This window comes from Salmo salar, chromosome ssa27 (assembly GCF_905237065.1).
Source record: "Salmo salar chromosome ssa27, Ssal_v3.1, whole genome shotgun sequence".
In the NCBI taxonomy this organism is placed as follows: domain Eukaryota; kingdom Metazoa; phylum Chordata; class Actinopteri; order Salmoniformes; family Salmonidae; genus Salmo; species Salmo salar.
Window position 1 is genome coordinate 29829999 of NC_059468.1, and position 20257 is coordinate 29850255.

The 20257-nt window shown below is 45.2% G+C and overlaps 1 protein-coding gene across 22 annotated transcripts in view; it reads right to left on the reverse strand.

The window, feature by feature from the left end:
• Positions 1–459: 459 nt before the first annotated feature.
• Positions 460–20257, reverse strand: part of LOC106588897 (nuclear transcription factor Y subunit gamma) — a 59394-nt gene continuing 39596 nt past the window's right edge. For 18 of the 22 annotated variants that reach the window (XM_014178433.2, XM_014178432.2, XM_045709706.1 and 15 more), the window contains 8 exons: positions 18397–18510; positions 14867–14962; positions 11543–11701; positions 9735–9806; positions 3325–3477; positions 2949–3059; positions 2566–2619; positions 460–2443 (listed from right to left, as the gene is read on the reverse strand). In XM_014178433.2, coding sequence (XP_014033908.1) covers positions 2324–2443; positions 2566–2619; positions 2949–3059; positions 3325–3477; positions 9735–9806; positions 11543–11701; positions 14867–14962; positions 18397–18510 — 879 coding nt within the window. In that variant the 3' untranslated portion in view covers positions 460–2323. The remainder of the gene's footprint in view (positions 2444–2565; positions 2620–2948; positions 3060–3324; positions 3478–9734; positions 9807–11542; positions 11702–14866; positions 14963–18396; positions 18511–20257) is intronic. The other 4 variants (XM_045709709.1, XM_045709708.1, XM_045709705.1 and 1 more) reach the window with 3 other exon arrangements.

Sequence of the window (20257 nt, forward strand, 5' to 3'; positions counted from 1 at the left end):
AACACATCGTTTCCATGTGTTTGATCCAAATATCAAATACATATACAAATACATATACAAATACATACATACATACATACATACATACATACAAATACATACATACATACATATACAAATACATCAAACACATCGTTTCCATGTGTTTGATGGCATTCCATTGATGGTTTATATTTAGGATAATATTTTAAAGCTTTGTTATTCTATTGTTATTTTTAAATGATCTTATTTCATTATTTTATATATTCTATGTGATAAGGCCGCACAGAAATCCGTAGATTATCTGAAGTACCCAAAATGGCAATACAGTGTGCGAAATTGCATTGCTAAAGAACTGTGTTGTACTACACAGTGGTTACCAATCGTTTCTGAATAGATTTAAATCACCTTGTACATAATCTTTTTTTATGCACACATCACAACAACACTGGTGGGGAAAAAACTGCAGAAAAACTCCTGTTGAAAAAAGATGTAATGTTTTTTATTTGCATTTTATTTTCTCACAAACCCAAAGTTTGCTTACAAAATAGAATGTCTACCCATCTATTGCATATCATGCTGGCAGTTTAAACTACATGCAAATCGACAATAATAAGAACAACAATGATAATAATTAAACTTACTAAATAAGAAAGGGGAGGAGGAAGAGGGGGGGTCATAAAAACAAATGAACATTGACAAGTTACAACAGGTATTCAAAAAAAGAGTTTCTAAAAAGGGGCCTTTCCTCCAGTGGAGTTGTTTTTATACAGGAGGCTTCCTCTGAGAGCAGGGCAGGAGAACCACAAACCCCTCAGGATAGAGAAAAAAGTAAAGGGAGAGAAAAAGAGAGAAGGGGAGAAAGAAGAGACTGCATAGAGACAGAAAGGCCTAACCCCTCCCTGCTCTAACAATGATAGAGTGATCAGTGGAAATGAATGGAGAGATAGAGAGGGGAATGGAAGAGATGAAGAGGGCCACGGGGAAAGTATACTGCAGTAACTGCACAATATTGAATGACACACACACACAAACTCAATCATACAGTTAGAAGCCCTTTCATCGATGGCAATGTCTCGTCAATGTGAAAAACCTGCGAGAAACTAACATAACTTAATTGACCTATCATGGCTGGTCTCGTACAATTGACAATGATTTATTGTGAATTAAATGGTTTAGGTAAGAGTATGGCTTTATAGTTTATTATTTTAAACGTCTACACATAAAAACATTACAAAGAAAGGATTCATGTTCTCTTGGCTTGGAGACAAAACAAGGGCCAAGCCTGGGTCAGATACCAAAGGGTTTTGGTCAAAAGTAGTGCTCTAGAGGGAATAGAATGCATGGGGATGCATCCCATTCCCTCTATAGAGCACTACTTTTGACCAAAACCCTTTGGACCGTGGTCAAAATGAGTGCATTGTATAGGGAATAGGGAGCCATTTGGGAGGCACACATAGAGAACACAAGAGCCAACCATATGGTGTACTTCACAGAGAGACAGAGAATATACAGAGGAGGTTTGTACATAAAGGGTATACAGACACTGAGGATGAACAGTTGGTCACTAAAACGGAGGAGAGTTGGGTCCTGGAGGATTCAGCGTTCCGATAACCTTTGTGTAGCTCTCATGAATGGGCACTAAGTGAGGCTTTTCTGGGGAACGTATCAGGTGAGAGTGGGTGCCTGGAGGAACTAATGGAGGCAGAGAGAGACGATATGAAATGGGAATGAGAGGGAGTTGTAGAGCAGTCCCTTTGGTATCTGACCCAGTACACTGAATAAAGAACTGTTGTTGTCAGACAGTCCCTTTGGTATCTGACCCAGTACACTGAATAAAGAACTGTTGTTGTCAGACAGTCCCTTTGGTATCTGACCCAGTACACTGAATAAAGAACTGTTGTTGTCAGACAGTCCCTTTGGTATCTGACCCAGTACACTGAATAAAGAACTGTTGTTGTCAGACAGTCCCTTTGGTATCTGACCCTGTACACTGAATAAAGAACTGTTGTTGTCAGACAGTCCCTTTGGTATCTGACCCAGTACACTGAATAAAGAACTGTTGTTGTCAGACAGTCCCTTTGGTATCTGACCCAGTACACTGAATAAAGAACTGTTGTTGTCAGACAGTCCCTTTTAAGTATCATGTCATAGACCAGTGTATTGAATGAGAATGAGGGTACATCCCAAATGGCACCCTATATTGGGCTCTACTTTTGACCATTTTGGACGCCTCCTAGGAGGTCCCTTGGCGGTTTGAGCCAGTACTGTCCTTATGGATGGTAGCAGGTGGTGTGGTCAATGGTTTGGTGGTCTGGGGGGTCAGGAGGATGCTTCCAGAGCCTCAGTCTGTGCTGACCTGTGTGGTGACCTGTCCATCGGCCGTCTGATTGGTGGACTGGATGAACAAGGGCTGGCTCAGGTCCTGTCCCGCTGGCATCACCTGCTGAATCTGATACAACTGCTGTAAGGAGAGAGAAGAGAAAAGAGAGAGAGAGAGAGAAAGTGAAAAATAGAGAAAAAGAGGGAGAGTAAACGATGTGAGTGAGCGACAGGAGTGAGAGATCACTGAGATGTTCCTCTTACCTGTCCGTCAGTAAACTGGTTGAATTGCTGCTGGCCTTGCTCTGTCTGTGTAATCTGAGAACAAACCAGAGAGAGAGAGAGAGAGAGAGAGAGAGGAGTCAGTCAGTCACAGTGCTTCACACAGCCACTATTCAAACCTACACCTCTATTAAAATGCAACTGAAGGAAATGAACAATATAGAAATAGATTTACAAAACAATATAGAAAACACATTTTTAAGATGAATAATCGTATCATATTTTGAATGTTATCATATGTTACTACCTTAATGTTATTTCATAAACTAACAGTAATACCATACCAGACACTACATTACAGAGGTGAAGTGTCTACATACATCTGATGCGATACTATGGATTTAAAAAAGGTCCATGTTCAGTACCTGTACCTGCTGAGTGTTACCCAGCGTCTGGATCTGTCCCTGAACCACCTGTGTGCCAGAGACAGGCTGTGCCAGCCGGATGTACTGCAACTGACCATTGTTCAGCTGCACCTGCACACAGCCACCACACGGGGGAGACACTTTAGGATGGGAAGGTCATAGATACACAATGCAGAGGTTATCATGATCACTGAGCTAGTTAGAGCATCAAAATGGAGGACAGTATAAGGTTCACCAACTATAAGGAGATTTATCTCCAATATTTAACTGAAGAAAATGTATAAATATCATTAGAAAATGGAGCTTTAAAATGATTATAATTTTTCCAGTAAGGTCATTCTAGGAGACTTTCCTCCTCTATATCTCTCTCTCTTACTGGTATCTGCTGGATCTCTGCGGAGTTGGTGATTATCTGCTGCATGACCTGCATGGTCTGTCCTGACTGCACCGTCTGGGTCTGGCCCTGGGACGACGCCTGTACAATCTGGACCTGCTGGTCCCCCACCTGCATGGTCATTGGAGCCCCTCCCTTCAGGGTGGAGAAGGAAGATTCATGGTTAAATGACTGGTGAGAGTCTGGTGACTGAGACATGTAATGTGATGATTGTCCCAAAGAAAGAAAGAAAGAAATCCAGTCGATCTGATCTGACGTCCCTAATAAACCATCAGATCTGATCTGACCAACGTCCCTAAAAAAACAGCCGATCGAATCTAAAGTCCCTAATAAACCAGCCGATCTGATCTAACGTCCCTAATAAACCAGCCGATCTGATCTAACGTCTCTAATAAACCAGCCGATCTGACTAACGTCTCTAATAAACCAGCCGATCTGACTAACGTCCCTAATAAACCAGCCGATCTGACTAACGTCTCTAATAAACCAGCCGATCTGACTAACGTCCCTAATAAACCAGCCGATCTGACTAACGTCCCTAATAAACCAGCCGATCTGACTAACGTCCCTAATAAACCAGCCGATCTGACTAACGTCCCTAATAAACCAGCCGATCTGACTAACGTCCCTAATAAACCAGCCAATCTGACTAACGTCCCTAATAAACCAGCCGATCTGACTAACGTCCTTAATAAACCAGCCGATCTGACTAACGTCCCTAATAAACCAGCCGATCTGACTAACGTCCCTAATAAACCAGCCGATCTGACTAACGTCCCTAATAAACCAGCCGATCTCACTAACGTCCCTAATAAACCAGCCGATCTGACTAACGTCCCTAATAAACCAGCAGATCTGACTAACGTCCCTAATAAACCAGCCGATCTGACTAACGTCCCTAATAAACCAGCCGATCTGACTAACGTCCCTAATAAACCAGCCGATCTGACTAACGTCCCTAATAAACCAGCCGATCTGACTAACGTCCCTAATAAACCAGCCGATCTGACTAACGTCCCTAATAAACCAGCCGATCTGACTAACGTCCCTAATAAACCAGCCGATCTGACTAACGTCCCTAATAAACCAGCTGATCTGACTAACGTCCCTAATAAACCAGCTGATCTGACTAACGTCCCTAATAAACCAGCCGATCTGATCTAATAAACCAGCTGATCTGACTAACGTCCCTAATAAACCAGACGATCTGATCTAATAAACCAGCCGATCTGACTAACGTCCCTAATAAACCAGCCGATCTGACTAACGTCTCTAATAAACCAGCCGATCTGACTAACGTCCCTAATAAACCAGCCGATCTGACTACGGTCCCTAATAAACCAGCCAATCTGACTAACGTCCCTAATAAACCAGCTGATCTGACTAACGTCCCTAATAAACCAGCTGATCTGACTAACGTCCCTAATAAACCAGCCGATCTGATCTAATAAACCAGCTGATCTGACTAACGTCCCTAATAAACCAGCCGATCTGATCTAATAAACCAGCCGATCTGACTAACGTCCCTAATAAACCAGCCGATCTGACTAACGTCCCTAATAAACCAGCCGATCTGACTAACGTCCCTAATAAACCAGCCGATCTGACTAACGTCCCTAATAAACCAGCCGATCTGACTAACGTCCCTAATAAACCAGCCGATCTGACTAACGTCCCTAATAAACCAGCCGATCTGATCTAATAAACCAGCTGATCTGACTAACGTCCCTAATAAACCAGCCGATCTGATCTAATAAACCAGCCGATCTGACTAACGTCCCTAATAAACCAGCCGATCTGACTAACGTCCCTAATAAACCAGCCGATCTGATCTAATAAACCAGCTGATCTGACTAACGCCCCTAATAAACCAGCCGATCTGATCTAATAAACCAGCCGATCAGACTAACGTCCCTAATAAACCAGCCGTTCTGACTAACGTCTCTAATAAACCAGCCGATCTGACTAACGTCCCTAATAAACCAGCCGATCTGACTACGGTCCCTAATAAACCAGCCAATCTGACTAACGTCCCTAATAAACCAGCTGATCTGACTAACGTCCCTAATAAACCAGCCGATCTGATCTAATAAACCAGCTGATCTGACTAACGTCCCTAATAAACCAGCCGATCTGATCTAATAAACCAGCCGATCTGACTAACGTCCCTAATAAACCAGCCGATCTGACTAACGTCCCTAATAAACCAGCCGATCTGACTAACGTCTCTAATAAACCAGCCGATCTGACTAACGTCCCTAATAAACCAGCCGATCTGACTAACGTCCCTAATAAACCAGCCGATCTGACTAACGTCCCTAATAAACCAGCCGATCTGACTAACGTCCCTAATAAACCAGCCGATCTGATCTATCGACTAACGTCCCTAATAAACCAGCCGATCTGATCTAATAAACCAGCCGATCTGACTAACGTCCCTAATAAACCAGCCGATCTGACTAACGTCCCTAATAAACCAGCCGATCTGACTAACGTCCCTAATAAACCAGCCGATCTGACTAACGTCCCTAATAAACCAGCCGATCTGACTAACGTCCCTAATAAACCAGCCGATCTCACTAACGTCCCTAATAAACCAGCCGATCTGACTAACGTCCCTAATAAACCAGCCGATCTGACTAACGTCCCTAATAAACCAGCCGATCTGACTAACGTCTCTAATAAACCAGCCGATCTGACTAACGTCCCTAATAAACCAGCCGATCTGACTAACGTCTCTAATAAACCAGCCGATCTGACTAACGTCCCTAATAAACCAGCCGATCTGACTAACGTCCCTAATAAACCAGCCGATCTGACTAACGTCCCTAATAAACCAGCTGATCTGACTAACGTCCCTAATAAACCAGCTGATCTGACTAACGTCCCTAATAAACCAGCCGATCTCACTAACGTCCCTAATAAACCAGCTGATCTGACTAACGTCCCTAATAAACCAGCCGATCTGATCTAATAAACCAGCTGATCTCACTAACGTCCCTAATAAACCAGCCGATCTGATCTAATAAATCAGCCGATCTGACTAACGTCCCTAATAAACCAGCCGATCTGACTAACGTCTCTAATAAACCAGCCGATCTGACTAACGTCCCTAATAAACCAGCCGATCTGACTAACGTCCCTAATAAACCAGCCGATCTCACTAACGTCCCTAATAAACCAGCTGATCTGACTAACGTCCCTAATAAACCGGCCGATCTGATCTAATAAACCAGCCGATCTGACTAACGTCCCTAATAAACCAGCCGATCTGACTAACGTCCCTAATAAACCAGCCGATCTGACTAACGTCCCTAATAAACCATCAGATCTGACTAACGTCCCTAATAAACCAGCCGATCTGACTAACGTCTCTAATAAACCAGCCGATCTGATCTAATAAACAAGCTGATCTGACTAACGTCCCTAATAAACCAGCCGATCTGATCTAATAAACCAGCCGATCTGACTAACGTCCCTAATAAACCAGCCGATCTGACTAACGTCCCTAATAAACCAGCCGATCTGACTAACGTCCCTAATAAACCAGCCGATCTGACTAACGTCCCTAATAAACCAGCCGATCTGACTAACGTCCCTAATAAACCAGCCGATCTGACTAACGTCCCTAATAAACCAGCCGATCTGACTACGTCTCTAATAAACCAGCCGATCTGACTAACGTCCCTAATAAACCAGCCGATCTGACTAACGTCCCTAATAAACCAGCCGATCTGACTAACGTCCCTAATAAACCAGCCGATCTGACTAACGTCCCTAATAAACCAGCCGATCTGACTAACGTCCCTAATAAACCAGCCGATCTGACTAACGTCCCTAATAAACCAGCCGATCTGACTAACGTCCCTAATAAACCAGCCGATCTGACTAACGTCTCTAATAAACCAGCCGATCTGACTAACGTCCCTAATAAACCAGCCGATCTGACTAACGTCCCTAATAAACCAGCTGATCTGACTAACGTCCCTAATAAACCAGCTGATCTGACTAACGTCCCTAATAAACCAGCCGATCTCACTAACGTCCCTAATAAACCAGCTGATCTGACTAACGTCCCTAATAAACCAGCCGATCTGATCTAATAAACCAGCCGATCTGACTAACGTCCCTAATAAACCAGCTGATCTGACTAACGTCCCTAATAAACCAGCCGATCTGATCTAATAAACCAGCCGATCTGACTAACGTCCCTAATAAACCAGCTGATCTGACTTATGTCCCTAATAAACCAGCCGATCTGACTAACGTCCCTAATAAACCAGCTGATCTGACTAACGTCCCTAATAAACCAGCTGATCTGACTAACGTCCCTAATAAACCAGCCGATCTGACTAACGTCGCTAATAAACCAGCCGATCTCACTAACGTCCCTAATAAACCAGCTGATCTGACTAACGTCCCTAATAAACCGGCCGATCTGATCTAATAAACCAGCTGATCTGACTAACGTCCCTAATAAACCAGCCGATCTGATCTAATAAACCAGCCGATCTGACTAACGTCCCTAATAAACCAGCCGATCTGACTAACGTCCCTAATAAACCAGCCGATCTGACTAACGTCCCTAATAAACCAGCCGATCTGACTAACGTCCCTAATAAACCAGCCGATCTGACTAACGTCCCTAATAAACCAGCCGATCTGATCTAATAAACCAGCCGATCTGACTAACGTCTCTAATAAACCAGCCGATCTGACTAACGTCCCTAATAAACCAGCCGATCTGACTAACGTCCATAATAAACAAGCCGATCTGACTAACGTCCCTAATAAACAAGCCGATCTGACTAACGTCCCTAATAAACCAGCCGATCTGATCTAATAAACCAGCCGATCTGACTAACGTCCCTAATAAACCAGCCGATCTGTCTAACGTCCCTAATAAACCAGCTGATCTGACTAACGTCTCTAATAAACCAGCCGATCTGACTAACGTCCCTAATAAACCAGCCGATCTGACTAACGTCCCTAATAAACCAGCCGATCTGACTAACGTCCCTAATAAACCAGCCGATCTGACTAACGTCCCTAATAAACCAGCCGATCTGATCTAATAAACCAGCCGATCTGACTAACGTCTCTAATAAACCAGCCGATCTGACTAACGTCCCTAATAAACCAGCCGATCTGACTAACGTCCCTAAAAAACAAGCCGATCTGACTAACGTCCCTAATAAACCAGCCGATCTGATCTAATAAACCAGCCGATCTGACTAACGTCCCTAATAAACCAGCCGATCTGACTAACGTCCCTAATAAACCAGCTGATCTGACTTATGTCCCTAATAAACCAGCCGATCTGACTAACGTCCCTAATAAACCAGCTGATCTGACTAACGTCCCTAATAAACCAGCCGATCTGACTAACGTCCCTAATAAACCAGCCGATCTGACTAACGTCCCTAATAAACCAGCCGATCTGACTAACGTCCCTAATAAACCAGCCGATCTGACTAACGTCCCTAATAAACCAGCCGATCTGATCTAATAAACCAGCTGATCTGACTAACGACCCTAATAAACCAGCCGATCTGATCTAATAAACCAGCCGATCTGACTAACGTCCCTAATAAACCAGCCGATCTGACTAACGTCCCTAATAAACCAGCCGATCTGACTAACGTCCCTAATAAACCAGCCGATCTGACTAACGTCCCTAATGAGCCAGCCGATCTGACTAACGTCCCTAATAAACCAGCTGATCTGACTAAGGTCACTAATAAACCAGCCGATCTGATCTAATAAACCAGCCGATCTGACTAACGTCCCTAATAAACCAGCCATCTGATCTGACTAACGTCCCTAATAAACCAGCCGATCTGACTAACGTCCCTAATAAACCAGCCGATCTGACTAACGTCCCTAATGAGCCAGCTGATCTGACTAACATCCCTAATGAGCCAGCTGATCTGACTAACGTCCCTAATGAGCCAGCCGATCTGACTAACGTCCCTAATAAACCAGCCGATCTGACTAACGTCCCTAATAAACCAGCTGATCTGACTAAGGTCACTAATGAGCCAGCTGATCTGACTAACATCACTAATGAGCCAGCTGCTGCTGAGTCAAAAGTTAAACTACAGGCCTTGGAGCACCAAGTGGAGATGAGATGGACAGGAGAAAAGGAAGGCCCTCATGGGGTAAACTAACCTTCCTGATTAAATGTGGAGGGGTGCGCTCCGAGATGACATTTCCCCTCGGTACAGATCTAGGATCAGCATCCCCTCTCCCAACCCTAACCTTAACTATTTAGTGGGGTAATTGCAAAACTGATCCAAGATCAGCATCTAGGAGCAACTTCACCCTACAACTAGGAGTGCTGGGATGGGAGGGGTGTTTCAGATGTTGACTGTGGAGGAGGTGTTTTTTACCGTGATAGGTGTGCCCTGTGACTGGGCTACCTGCACCTGCTGTAACTGTTGCATTGTGGTCCCCTGCAGCACCTGAAGGGGGCAGGGAGGAGAGAGGAAGTGAAAGAGGGAGCTTTACAAACATGACTATAAGCACATGCAGAGTGCAAAGGAAGAAGTAGCGCACACACACACACCTGTCATCAGATCACACACACACACAGTCACACACCTGTCATCAGATCACACACCTGTCATCAGATCACACACCTGTCATCAGATCACACACCTGTCATCAGATCACACACCTGTCATCAGATCACACACACACAGTCAGACACCTGTCATCAGATCACACACCTGTCATCAGATCACACACCTGTCATCAGATCACACACCTGTCATCAGATCACACACAACAAACAATGAGCATGTGAACTGAATTATGGTTGGAAGAAATGCATAGAGCAGAAGGGATGCAGATTAATGGAGAAATAGCAGCTGTTAATGAAGATAAAGGTGTATCCTACAGTAGGAAATGGTAGTTCCAATAATACATTATAGATGTGCAATAGAAATGGAGGTTTGGTTTCGTAACAGATTAGTCCGTTAGGGACTTTGTGGCCCGAGAGGGAATGTGACAGAACTGGTGCAACAGTGACGACTAGTGACACTGAAAGCTCTTTGCAGGCAAGTCTGGCGAAGATGCGCGCGCGCGCGCACACACACACACACACACACACACACACACACACACACACACACACACACAGGAATTGAGCAATGAATTTGGACCTCGTTACCCTCCTCCCTCAATCTCCAGGTATCTCACACTTTTATCCATCTGTTTTTCAGATCCTTTCCCCTCTTCCATCCCACCATCCCTCTTCCTCCCTGGCCTCTTAACTGTAACCCAGTAGTCTAAACTAGTCACATATTCTAAGGTGCCAGTCATATAGTGACCTCCCCTGCTCTGCTCGGTGACTGTGAGGTGACTGCGGTAGTAACAGTAACAGCACTAGCCTGACTGTGGAACTGTGACAGATCAGTGAAACTAAGGCAGCCTCCTGAAGCAAGGAGAGAGAACACATTAAACAGGGAGGGAGAGAATAATGGAGCAAGAGAGGGAAGCACACTCAGAGAAGGAAACAAGACTAGGGATGAGGGGGCAACCCACCCATCCGTTTCCTCATATGTTCCTCCTCTTCAGAGAGAAGTACAGTGGAGTGGCAGAGAGCAGTCTCACAGGGAGTCTAGGCTGCATCCCAAATGGCACCCTATTCCCTATGGGCCCTGGTCAAAAGTAGTGCACTGAATAGGGAATAGGGTGACAGAGACACAGCCCTAGTGTTACTGTACTGTGTTGTTCTGGACCTCCAGCAGAGAGGGGAGTGACTGAAGTGGGCAGATCAAATGGCCCTGTATCACTGCTTTTGTAGCTGTGTGTTTGTGTGCTGGGTGTGTACGGGTCATTCATCCCTGCTGGTGGGAAAGACTTGAGGCCAGAGTGCGGATCGGCTGTGCTTGCCAAGGATAATATCAATAAAACCCACTGTTATTACCCCATTCACACTGTTTTCTAGTGGACAGGGTTGGAGAGGGTTGTTGACTGGGAGAGTGTTAGGAGAGTTGGTGATCTGCCAGGCTGTGTCACGGTGTGTGTCTGGTGTACACTACATCTTTGCCTTGGCTGAATGTTGGTAGCTTACCGGTTGTTTGTGGAGTAGTATGTTCAGTGTGTCTGGTGTGGTGCGTGTGTGTCTGCACACGTGGTCTCTCTGTCTGTGTCAGTGCACGTACGTGTGGTGCAGGTCTATTCTCCAGTCTACCTGTCCTTGCTGTGGCTGCGCGATGATGATCTGTCCAGGCTGGATGGTGGCAGCCTGTTGTCCAGTGGCCTGCTGGCCCTGCACCTGGCCTGGCTGCTGAGCCAGGGTGAAGTAGTACTGAACCGGCTCTGCTGGGGCCACCGACTGACGCACCTCCTCCTGTACACACAGAAAATGAGAGGGGGCAAGAAAGAGAGAGAGAGAAAAAGAGAGAGAAATGGTGAGAGGGAGCGAGAGAGGTGGTGAGAGAGTGAAAGAGAGGGGGGATAACAGAGAAGCCCATCAGTCCATAACATCTCCATGAATTATTTTGCCAGTGTAATACAATAGGTAAGAGACCCAGATAAATAACTGATAGGGCCTGGATGGATGAGTAATGTGATTCTAAATAGAGGGTACGTCCCAAATGGCACCCTATTCCCTATTCAGTGCACTACTTTTGACCAGAGCCCTACGGGAGCCCTATGGGTCCTGGTCAAAGTAGTGCACTACATAGGGAATAGGGTACCGATTGGGACGCAGACGGAGGATCCATTAGCCCTGGAGGACCTTGATGATCCCAGTCGACAACACTCAGGCTCAAGGCCTTATGGGTCTTCGTCAAGACAATGGGTTTTCACAACCCAACAACACTTTTCAGAACACAAGAACACTTCAGCAGACAGAAAGGGATCATTTCCATTCATGAAAACAAGCACTTGGCACACTATTGAGAATGTTTTAATCATAAACTATGAATGAAAAGCTCATTCAATGACACATTGGACATTTCGTCAGCCATTAACAAGCATGAAGGCTCTTTGTGTCTAGTCTGATATGGTTTAACAGCTGCCAGTTAGAGCAATGCCACAGCACTACAAGCTTCCATATTTCTTTGTGCTCAGAAAAGTAAACTCAAGGCCTCATCATTGTCAGAAGTACAAGGTAACAGTTCCCTAAAAGGTGCGGGTTGGTTGATCTTCCAGGGTACTGTAGGAGGTGGCAGTTTCCCCGTCACCAGAAGCGTAAACACCCCTCTCCCAGCTCGATGATGTCACAGCTGAGAGTGTAGGATGTTTACACCCCTGGCCACAGACTTGGTGAATCGGTCTATTTAGGTGGTCACAACTTAAAATGCTTAGGAGCCACTGTTCAGCCTATAACACCATCCATCTGAGTCAGGACTGTAATGTGGTAGAGGGGGCATCCGTTAACACAGTGGTGATTATGTTGATAGTGATTACAAGCTATGGAGTATTGGTGGTTCTGATGGAGGTTGGAGGCTATGGTGGTGGTTCTGATGGAGGTTGGAGGCTATGGTGGTGTATTGGTGGTGGTTCTGATGGAGGTTAGAGGCTATGGTGGTGTATTGGTGGTGGTTCTGATGGAGGTTGGAGGCTATGGTGGTGTATTGGTGGTGGTTCTGATGGAGGTTGGAGGCTATGGTGGTATATTGGTGGTGGTTCTGATGGAGGTTGGAGGCTATGGTGGTGTGTTCTGATGGAGGTTGGAGGCTATGGTGGTGTATTGGTGGTGGTTCTGATGGAGGTTGGAGGCTATGGTGGTGTATTGGTGGTGGTTCTGATGGAGGTTGGAGGCTATGGTGGTGTATTGGTGGTGGTTCTGATGGAGGTTGGAGGCTATGGTGGTGTATTGGTGGTGGTTCTGATGGAGGTTGGAGGCTATGGTGGTGGTTCTGATGGAGGTTGGAGGCTATGGTGGTGGTTCTGATGGAGGTTGGAGGCTATGGTGGTGTATTGGTGGTGGTTCTGATGGAGGTTAGAGGCTATGGTGGTGTATTGGTGGTGGTTCTGATGGAGGTTGGAGGCTATGGTGGTGTATTGGTGGTGGTTCTGATGGAGGTTGGAGGCTATGGTGGTGTATTGGTGGTGGTTCTGATGGAGGTTGGAGGCTATGGTGGTGTATTGGTGGTGGTTCTGATGGAGGTTGGAGGCTATGGTGGTGTATTGGTGGTGGTTCTGATGGAGGTTGGAGGCTATGGTGGTGTATTGGTGGTGGTTCTGATGGAGGTTGGAGGCTATGGTGGTGTATTGGTGGTGGTTCTGATGGAGGTTGGAGGCTATGGTGGTGTATTGGTGGTGGTTCTGATGGAGGTTGGAGGCTATGGTGGTGTATTGGTGGTGGTTCTGATGGAGGTTGGAGGCTATGGTGGTGTATTGGTGGTGGTTCTGATGGAGGTTAGAGGCTATGGTGGTGTATTGGTGGTGGTTCTGATGGAGGTTGGAGGCTATGGTGGTGTATTGGTGGTGGTTCTGATGGAGGTTGGAGGCTATGGTGGTGTATTGGTGGTGGTTCTGATGGAGGTTGGAGGCTATGGTGGTGTATTGGTGGTGGTTCTGATGGAGGTTGGAGGCTATGGTGGTGTATTGGTGGTGGTTCTGATGGAGGTTGGAAGAATGGTGGTGTATTGGTGGTGGTTTTGATGGAGGTTGGAGGCTATGGTGGTGTATTGGTGGTGGTTCTGATGGAGGTTGGAGGCTATGGTGGTGTATTGGTGGTGGTTCTGATGGAGGTTGGAGGCTATGGTGGTGTATTGGTGGTGGTTCTGATGGAGGTTGGAGGCTATGGTGGTGTATTGGTGGTGGTTCTGATGGAGGTTAGAGGCATGGTGGTGTATTGGTGGTGGTTTTGATGGAGGTTGGAGGCTATGGTGGTGTATTGGTGGTGGTTCTGATGGAGGTTGGAGGCTATGGTGGTGTATTGGTGGTGGTTCTGATGGAGGTTGGAGGCTATGGTGGTGTATTGGTGGTGGTTCTGATGGAGGTTGGAGGCTATGGTGGTGTATTGGTGGTGGTTCTGATGGAGGTTAGAGGCTATGGTGGTGTATTGGTGGTGGTTCTGATGGAGGTTGGAGGCTATGGTGGTGTATTGGTGGTGGTTCTGATGGAGGTTGGAGGCTATGGTGGTGTATTGGTGGTGGTTCTGATGGAGGTTGGAGGCTATGGTGGTGTATTGGTGGTGGTTCTGATGGAGGTTGGAGGCTATGGTGGTGTATTGGTGGTGGTTCTGATGGAGGTTGGAGGCTATGGTGGTGTATTGGTGGTGGTTCTGATGGAGGTTGGAGGCTATGGTGGTGTATTGGTGGTGGTTCTGATGGAGGTTGGAGGCTATGGTGGTGTATTGGTGGTGGTTCTGATGGAGGTTAGAGGCTATGGTGGCACTGTTGGAAGTAATGGGCAGCCAGACGCTGCAAACATCCGACTGAAAGCCCTTGCTGTCCAAACCCCAGCTTCCAGTCAAGGATGTTTACAGCGCCTCCAGGCTGCCAGGGGTCCTGCCGGGGTCCTGAAATTAAATGTAGATAGATCCACACACACACCCTACCTGTCGTTTGGGGGGCTTGAGCTCGTCCCGGGGAACAATGTCGATAAGGAAGTCAAACTGGTCGAACTTCGTTATCGCCATGGCAATGTCGTTCCTCTGTAACACAGGAAATAAGAGTTGAGGCTGAACATTAGGCTCCTCAATCAGTATGTGAAAAAAAGTAGGCTAAATATAAAACCGGCTTTGTACTTCTGCTGCTTGCTCCAAATATAGCCTTTTTGAAAGCGTTTGAAGAAAAGACAGTTTAAAAAAAACTTCTAGGTCAAACTCAAACAGCTTTGTAAACAATAGTAAAAGGAGTTTGCTCTCAGTGGAACTGTAAAAGGCTTTGCCTACTTCAATCAAAAAATACCACGTAAAAACAGCAGAATTAGCCATAGAGACATAGGCCCACTGTGAGCAGCACCAGATTAAGGACACCGGGAGTTGTGTGATGTATTCTTAGCATCACTGTCCTCCCGAGGCCCACTCCTCTAGTGTGTGTGTCATTTTCCACAGGATATTGGCATCTAAGTCCCCCCATTGGGCCCCCCTACATCTGTGTATTTATAGAGCTGTGAGATTAATATATCAGGTAACACCGGGTCACATCCACAGTTGTTATATTGATGAGCGTCGCCATGGAGACCCTGATCGGCGTGCCGTTGGCACAATGGAACCCTAGCACCGACGAGAGCCGGCGTGTGTGTGTGTGTGTGTGAAAGAGATAAAATTAGTGTGATTGCAAGCAGAGCTGTCTTATTAATAAAACACATGTAACACCACCTGTGGTGTAAAAATGCAATTAACGTGAGGAACTTGAAACCAAATTGGCATTCTATTTCGAGGTTGTTAAAGGGTAGGAAGCATTTGTTTTTACTCACCAAAGTAAAAACACAGGGTGGTCAAAGACTTAGTAACTTAGTTGTAGTCACGATATGGTTACCTATAACTACAAACATACTTATGTTTAGGGGTTTTTACATATTTAATAACTTATGTCCGGGGATATCTTCTAAACTACCCACAATGCACTATTTCTCAAAGTCTTATGGAGAATCTACTCTGCGTTAGCTAGTTCGAATTGGCTAACGTTAGCCACTAGCCATGCAAGACCGAGTGTTGTCAGTGGTGAGCTATAATCCACCAAACACGAGGCGGTGTGAAGTAAACAACCAATCAGATTCCCCACACGTGGGGGCCGCATGATCTCCACAAAGTAGGGTACCAGAGTTTTTCAACCTTGGCTTAGTACTAGCGAGCTACCGTAGATGACTGACTGTGCTGTTGTGATAATTTCAATCTGCCTGGAGTTTTCCTACGATCGCCGTCTTATTGTATTCTCCTCATCTCCTGTGACCAATGCCGCCTCTGGATTATTGCCTCTGAAATCTTTCTTTAGATTTACCTCACCATATCGCTATTGGATTAGCAGACTCTCCCTCGGCTGGTGAAATGGCCTCTCCCTCTGAAGCACCTCTCTCCTTAGCCAACTCAGCTGGGTGATTCTCATGAAACCAATTTTAAACATGTCTGCAGCAAATGGGGTTACAAAACCATGATGCATCTGCAAAAATCAACTATCATTCTAAAGACTAAGATCTAAAAAAAATAAAAAGTGTTACTTTAAATAGATTTCCACCCCAAATTCCCAATACCGAAATGCGTCTCGATTAAATTCTCGGGTAATTTTATACAATTTTACTTTAGAAAAACCTAACTTATTTGAATAAAGCAAAATATGTTGCTGTAATTTGTCATTTAAAAATGGTATACTACTTTAAATTTACATTAAACTAAAATATTTATTACGTAAAACCAGTGTGCGTGGTCTCATTACCGTAACACTCCAATCAGTTTTGAAATAAAGTTTTAGTTAAGTTAATTTATTCGCTTATATGCCACGAATATCCACATCTTAATAAACCAACATTACCTGTAAAGACCTTGGATAAACAGTTGCGGTAATGAACATTTTTGCATTGGTAATTGTGGAAAAATGCATAATGTCCGATCAAAAAACATTATAATGAAATAGATAAGCACAGATCCTAATTTCAGTGAACCAAAAGGCCATTTCATGAAAAATAGCACTTGATAATTTTTGGGTCAAATACCAGTTCCGTGAGAACGACCCAGCCATCAATCGTTAAGTCTCCGCTTTCTCTACTTCACATCTGCTGGCTTTTTTTGTGTGTGTTCTGTGGGTTCCTGCCTGTGCTAGACTAGCTGTTCTCTGGCTTACTTCTTAGCTTTGTTGACGGTGGTGGTTGGCTAGATTACTTAGTTATTTTAGCCTGCTAGCTAGCTTAGCCAGCTAACTTTAGCTAGCTGGCCAAGATAACTACATATACCGGTAACATTATTTGATAACTGGTTAGATGGTTTAATTTAATGCAGCTGTAAGATAGGTGTTGAGAGCAACTGGCTGACTAATGCATTGCTAACGTAACGCTAGCCGGCTAGCAACCTTGCAAATTGGAGTTGCTTACCAAGATGACATTGAACATTTCTGAGTGGCCTAGTTACAGTTCTGACCTAAATTGGCTCCGAAATCTATGGCAAGACTTAAAAATGGCTGTCTAGCAAATATTGTACAATGCAGGTGTGCAAAGCTCTTAGAGACTTACCCAGAAAGACTCACAGCTGTAATCGCTGTGATTCTAACATGTATTGACTCAGAGTTGAATACTTATCTAATCAAGATATTAGTATTTATTGTAATTTACATATTTTTATATTTTTTACAAATGTTAGAATTTTTCTTCCACTTTGACTATGAGTATGTTGTGTAGATGGTTGACAAGACATTTCAATAAAATATATTTGAATCCCACTTTGTAACACAACAAAATGTGGAAAGAGTCAAGGGGTGTGAATACTTTCTGAAGGCACTGTGTGCATGGATGAAGAAGAGAGAGAACTGGGGCACTCTGCTTTAATGTTTAATTGTGTGGCTGACTGGTCTGCCCTCTGACCCACAGGTGTGACTAGCCCTGGCTTTCCAAACCCCTCTGATCAACACACTCTTTTCTCTCCCTCTCTTCACTAACTCTTTTCTCTCGCTCTCCCAGTCTCCCTCTTTTCTCACTCTCCCTTCCTCTTGCTTCTCTCACTCGCTTTCTCACTCTTGCTCTCCTGTTCTCTTCCCCCACAATCGCTTTCACTCTCTCTAGGTCTTCCCCATTCCCTAGCGTCACTCCAGGATCCATGTAATTCTCCTGGCTCTGGGATAAGAGAGCAAAATGGCGTTGCGAGTAAAAGTGGGTCACGGGAGCCAAGCTTTGCTTTCAGAGCGGACAGAGAGAAAAGAATTTTAACAAAGCCGGTCCTCAGGGGATGGCGGTGTGGGGCCTCCACACACACACACACACACACACACACACACACACACACACACACCAGGACAATGGCATGTGTGCATGTGTTGTCTTTAAATGTATAATTGAGTCAGCAGACTGCATGTGCATCTGCGCGGGCGCGTGACCTCTTTACAGAATAGGGAAGGTGCACGCGTGACCTCTTTACACAGTAGGGAGGGTGTGACTGACCTGTAAGGTGCGTCTCTTGTTGTCTTCAGTGTGAATCCAGGCCCTCAGCGTGAGCTCTGTGATGAAGATCTGAGCTGCCTTGGCAAACAGCACCGGAGCCTCCGCACTGATCATCTATGGAGACACGGCGATGACATGTTAGAACTAGGGGGAAACAGGGAACACACACAGAACACACAAACGTACACAACTAGATAGGGTTGTATGGATAGGCCGCCCGTAGCCTTTGCTACTAAAGGGAAGAGACCTAACTTACACTTTTGAAAACCTTTCCACTGAGTGACATTTAGAAGTTGGGCATGTCGGGGAGTTCGCCCAGAAGGCAAGCAGCAGGCTACAGAGCTTCTGGGTCATGGCTAGCATAACAAACACACACACTCTGTGTCATGGCTAGCAGAAGGGTCCCTCTAGATGTACAGCATGTCAGTGATCTGCTGCTCTCCAAGGCTGAGGTTACATGAAGCAACTTTCATGCAATTTTAGTTGCAGATGACATCATCTCAAGCAACTTTGCTGTTACATGAAGGAACTCAAACGCAATTAAAATTGCATGCGACAGCCAATCATGTCACCTGCTGCCTTACATTGTGGTTTCACAAATTATTTGTTTATCCAACCGTTTGGTTATTGTAACAAGGATATAGAACAAATGCAGCCTGTACAATTTAGCTAGTTAGCCAAAATGACATCGCAAACACCAACACAGCTAGCTATGAGCTAACCAAGCTAGCAACAAACTAGAATATATTTATTTTTATATATCTTTTTGCATTACAAACAGAATCTCAAAAACGCTGTAAAAATGTATAAAAGATCTGGCAGGTCTTGGGCGATGGTCTTCCACAGATTCAGATGATAAGGTGTTGTTCATGTAACCGATGTGAAATGGCTAGCTAGTTAGCGGGGTGCACACTAATAGCGTTTCAATCGGTGACGTCAATCACTCAGACCTAGAACTAGTTGTTCCCCTTGCTCTGCAAGGGCTGCTGCTTTTGTAGAGCGATGGGTAAAGATGCTTCGAGGGTGGCTGTTGTCGATGTGTGCAGAGGGTCCCTGGTTTGAGCCCAGGTAGGGGCGAGGAGAGGGACGGAAGCTTTACTGTTACATTCAGACAAGCAGTTCAGAAAGGCTGGGCAGTAGCTTAAGAGGAGGGAGCTTCGATGGCACAGAGAGGGAGCAGTGTCAGTCAGTTACTTAGACAAGCCCAGAGATCTTCATCAGGCACCTCGTCTGTTGTCTCCTCCTCCTCTGTAGGTAGGCTGGATAGTCCACTACTGAAGTGTAGCACCCACCTGGGTGATGCTTGGCAGCTATAAGCGCCAGAAAGATCATCACTTCGGCAGTAGTCAGGAAACAGTCCCCTGTGAGGCGGGCCCACTCAACCCCTCACACTGCTATATCAAATGGTGGACCACTTCAGTTGTAAATGGTAAGGGAGAAGTTTGGATTCACTTACATTTATTGACTGCTAAACCATGTACAATCATTTGTATACTTCTCCTGCTGTGCTAGTCTCTGTTCTGTCTACCCTGATTGCGGTTTGTGCTGCGCAGCACTGACAGCTGTGTTGACATGACAACTGGGTCGGAATTCCGAACCTTCGAATGGATCATGTGACAAAAGTGTCTGTTTTTATTGGCTGTTGCTTGCAACTAGTTGCACAAAGTTGAAAAGTTTCAACTGGGTGCAACCAAGTTGCAGATGAGTTGCAGAGGGGTGTTTCACGAAGCAGTCAACAAGCAACTCAGTTACAATCAACTAAAATTGCGTGCAAGTTGTAACTGCAGCCTTCAGCTTCTTCCTCCACCCAGTTAAGCTGCTACTGCTTGTCTATTAAGCTGCTACTGCTTGTCTATTAAGC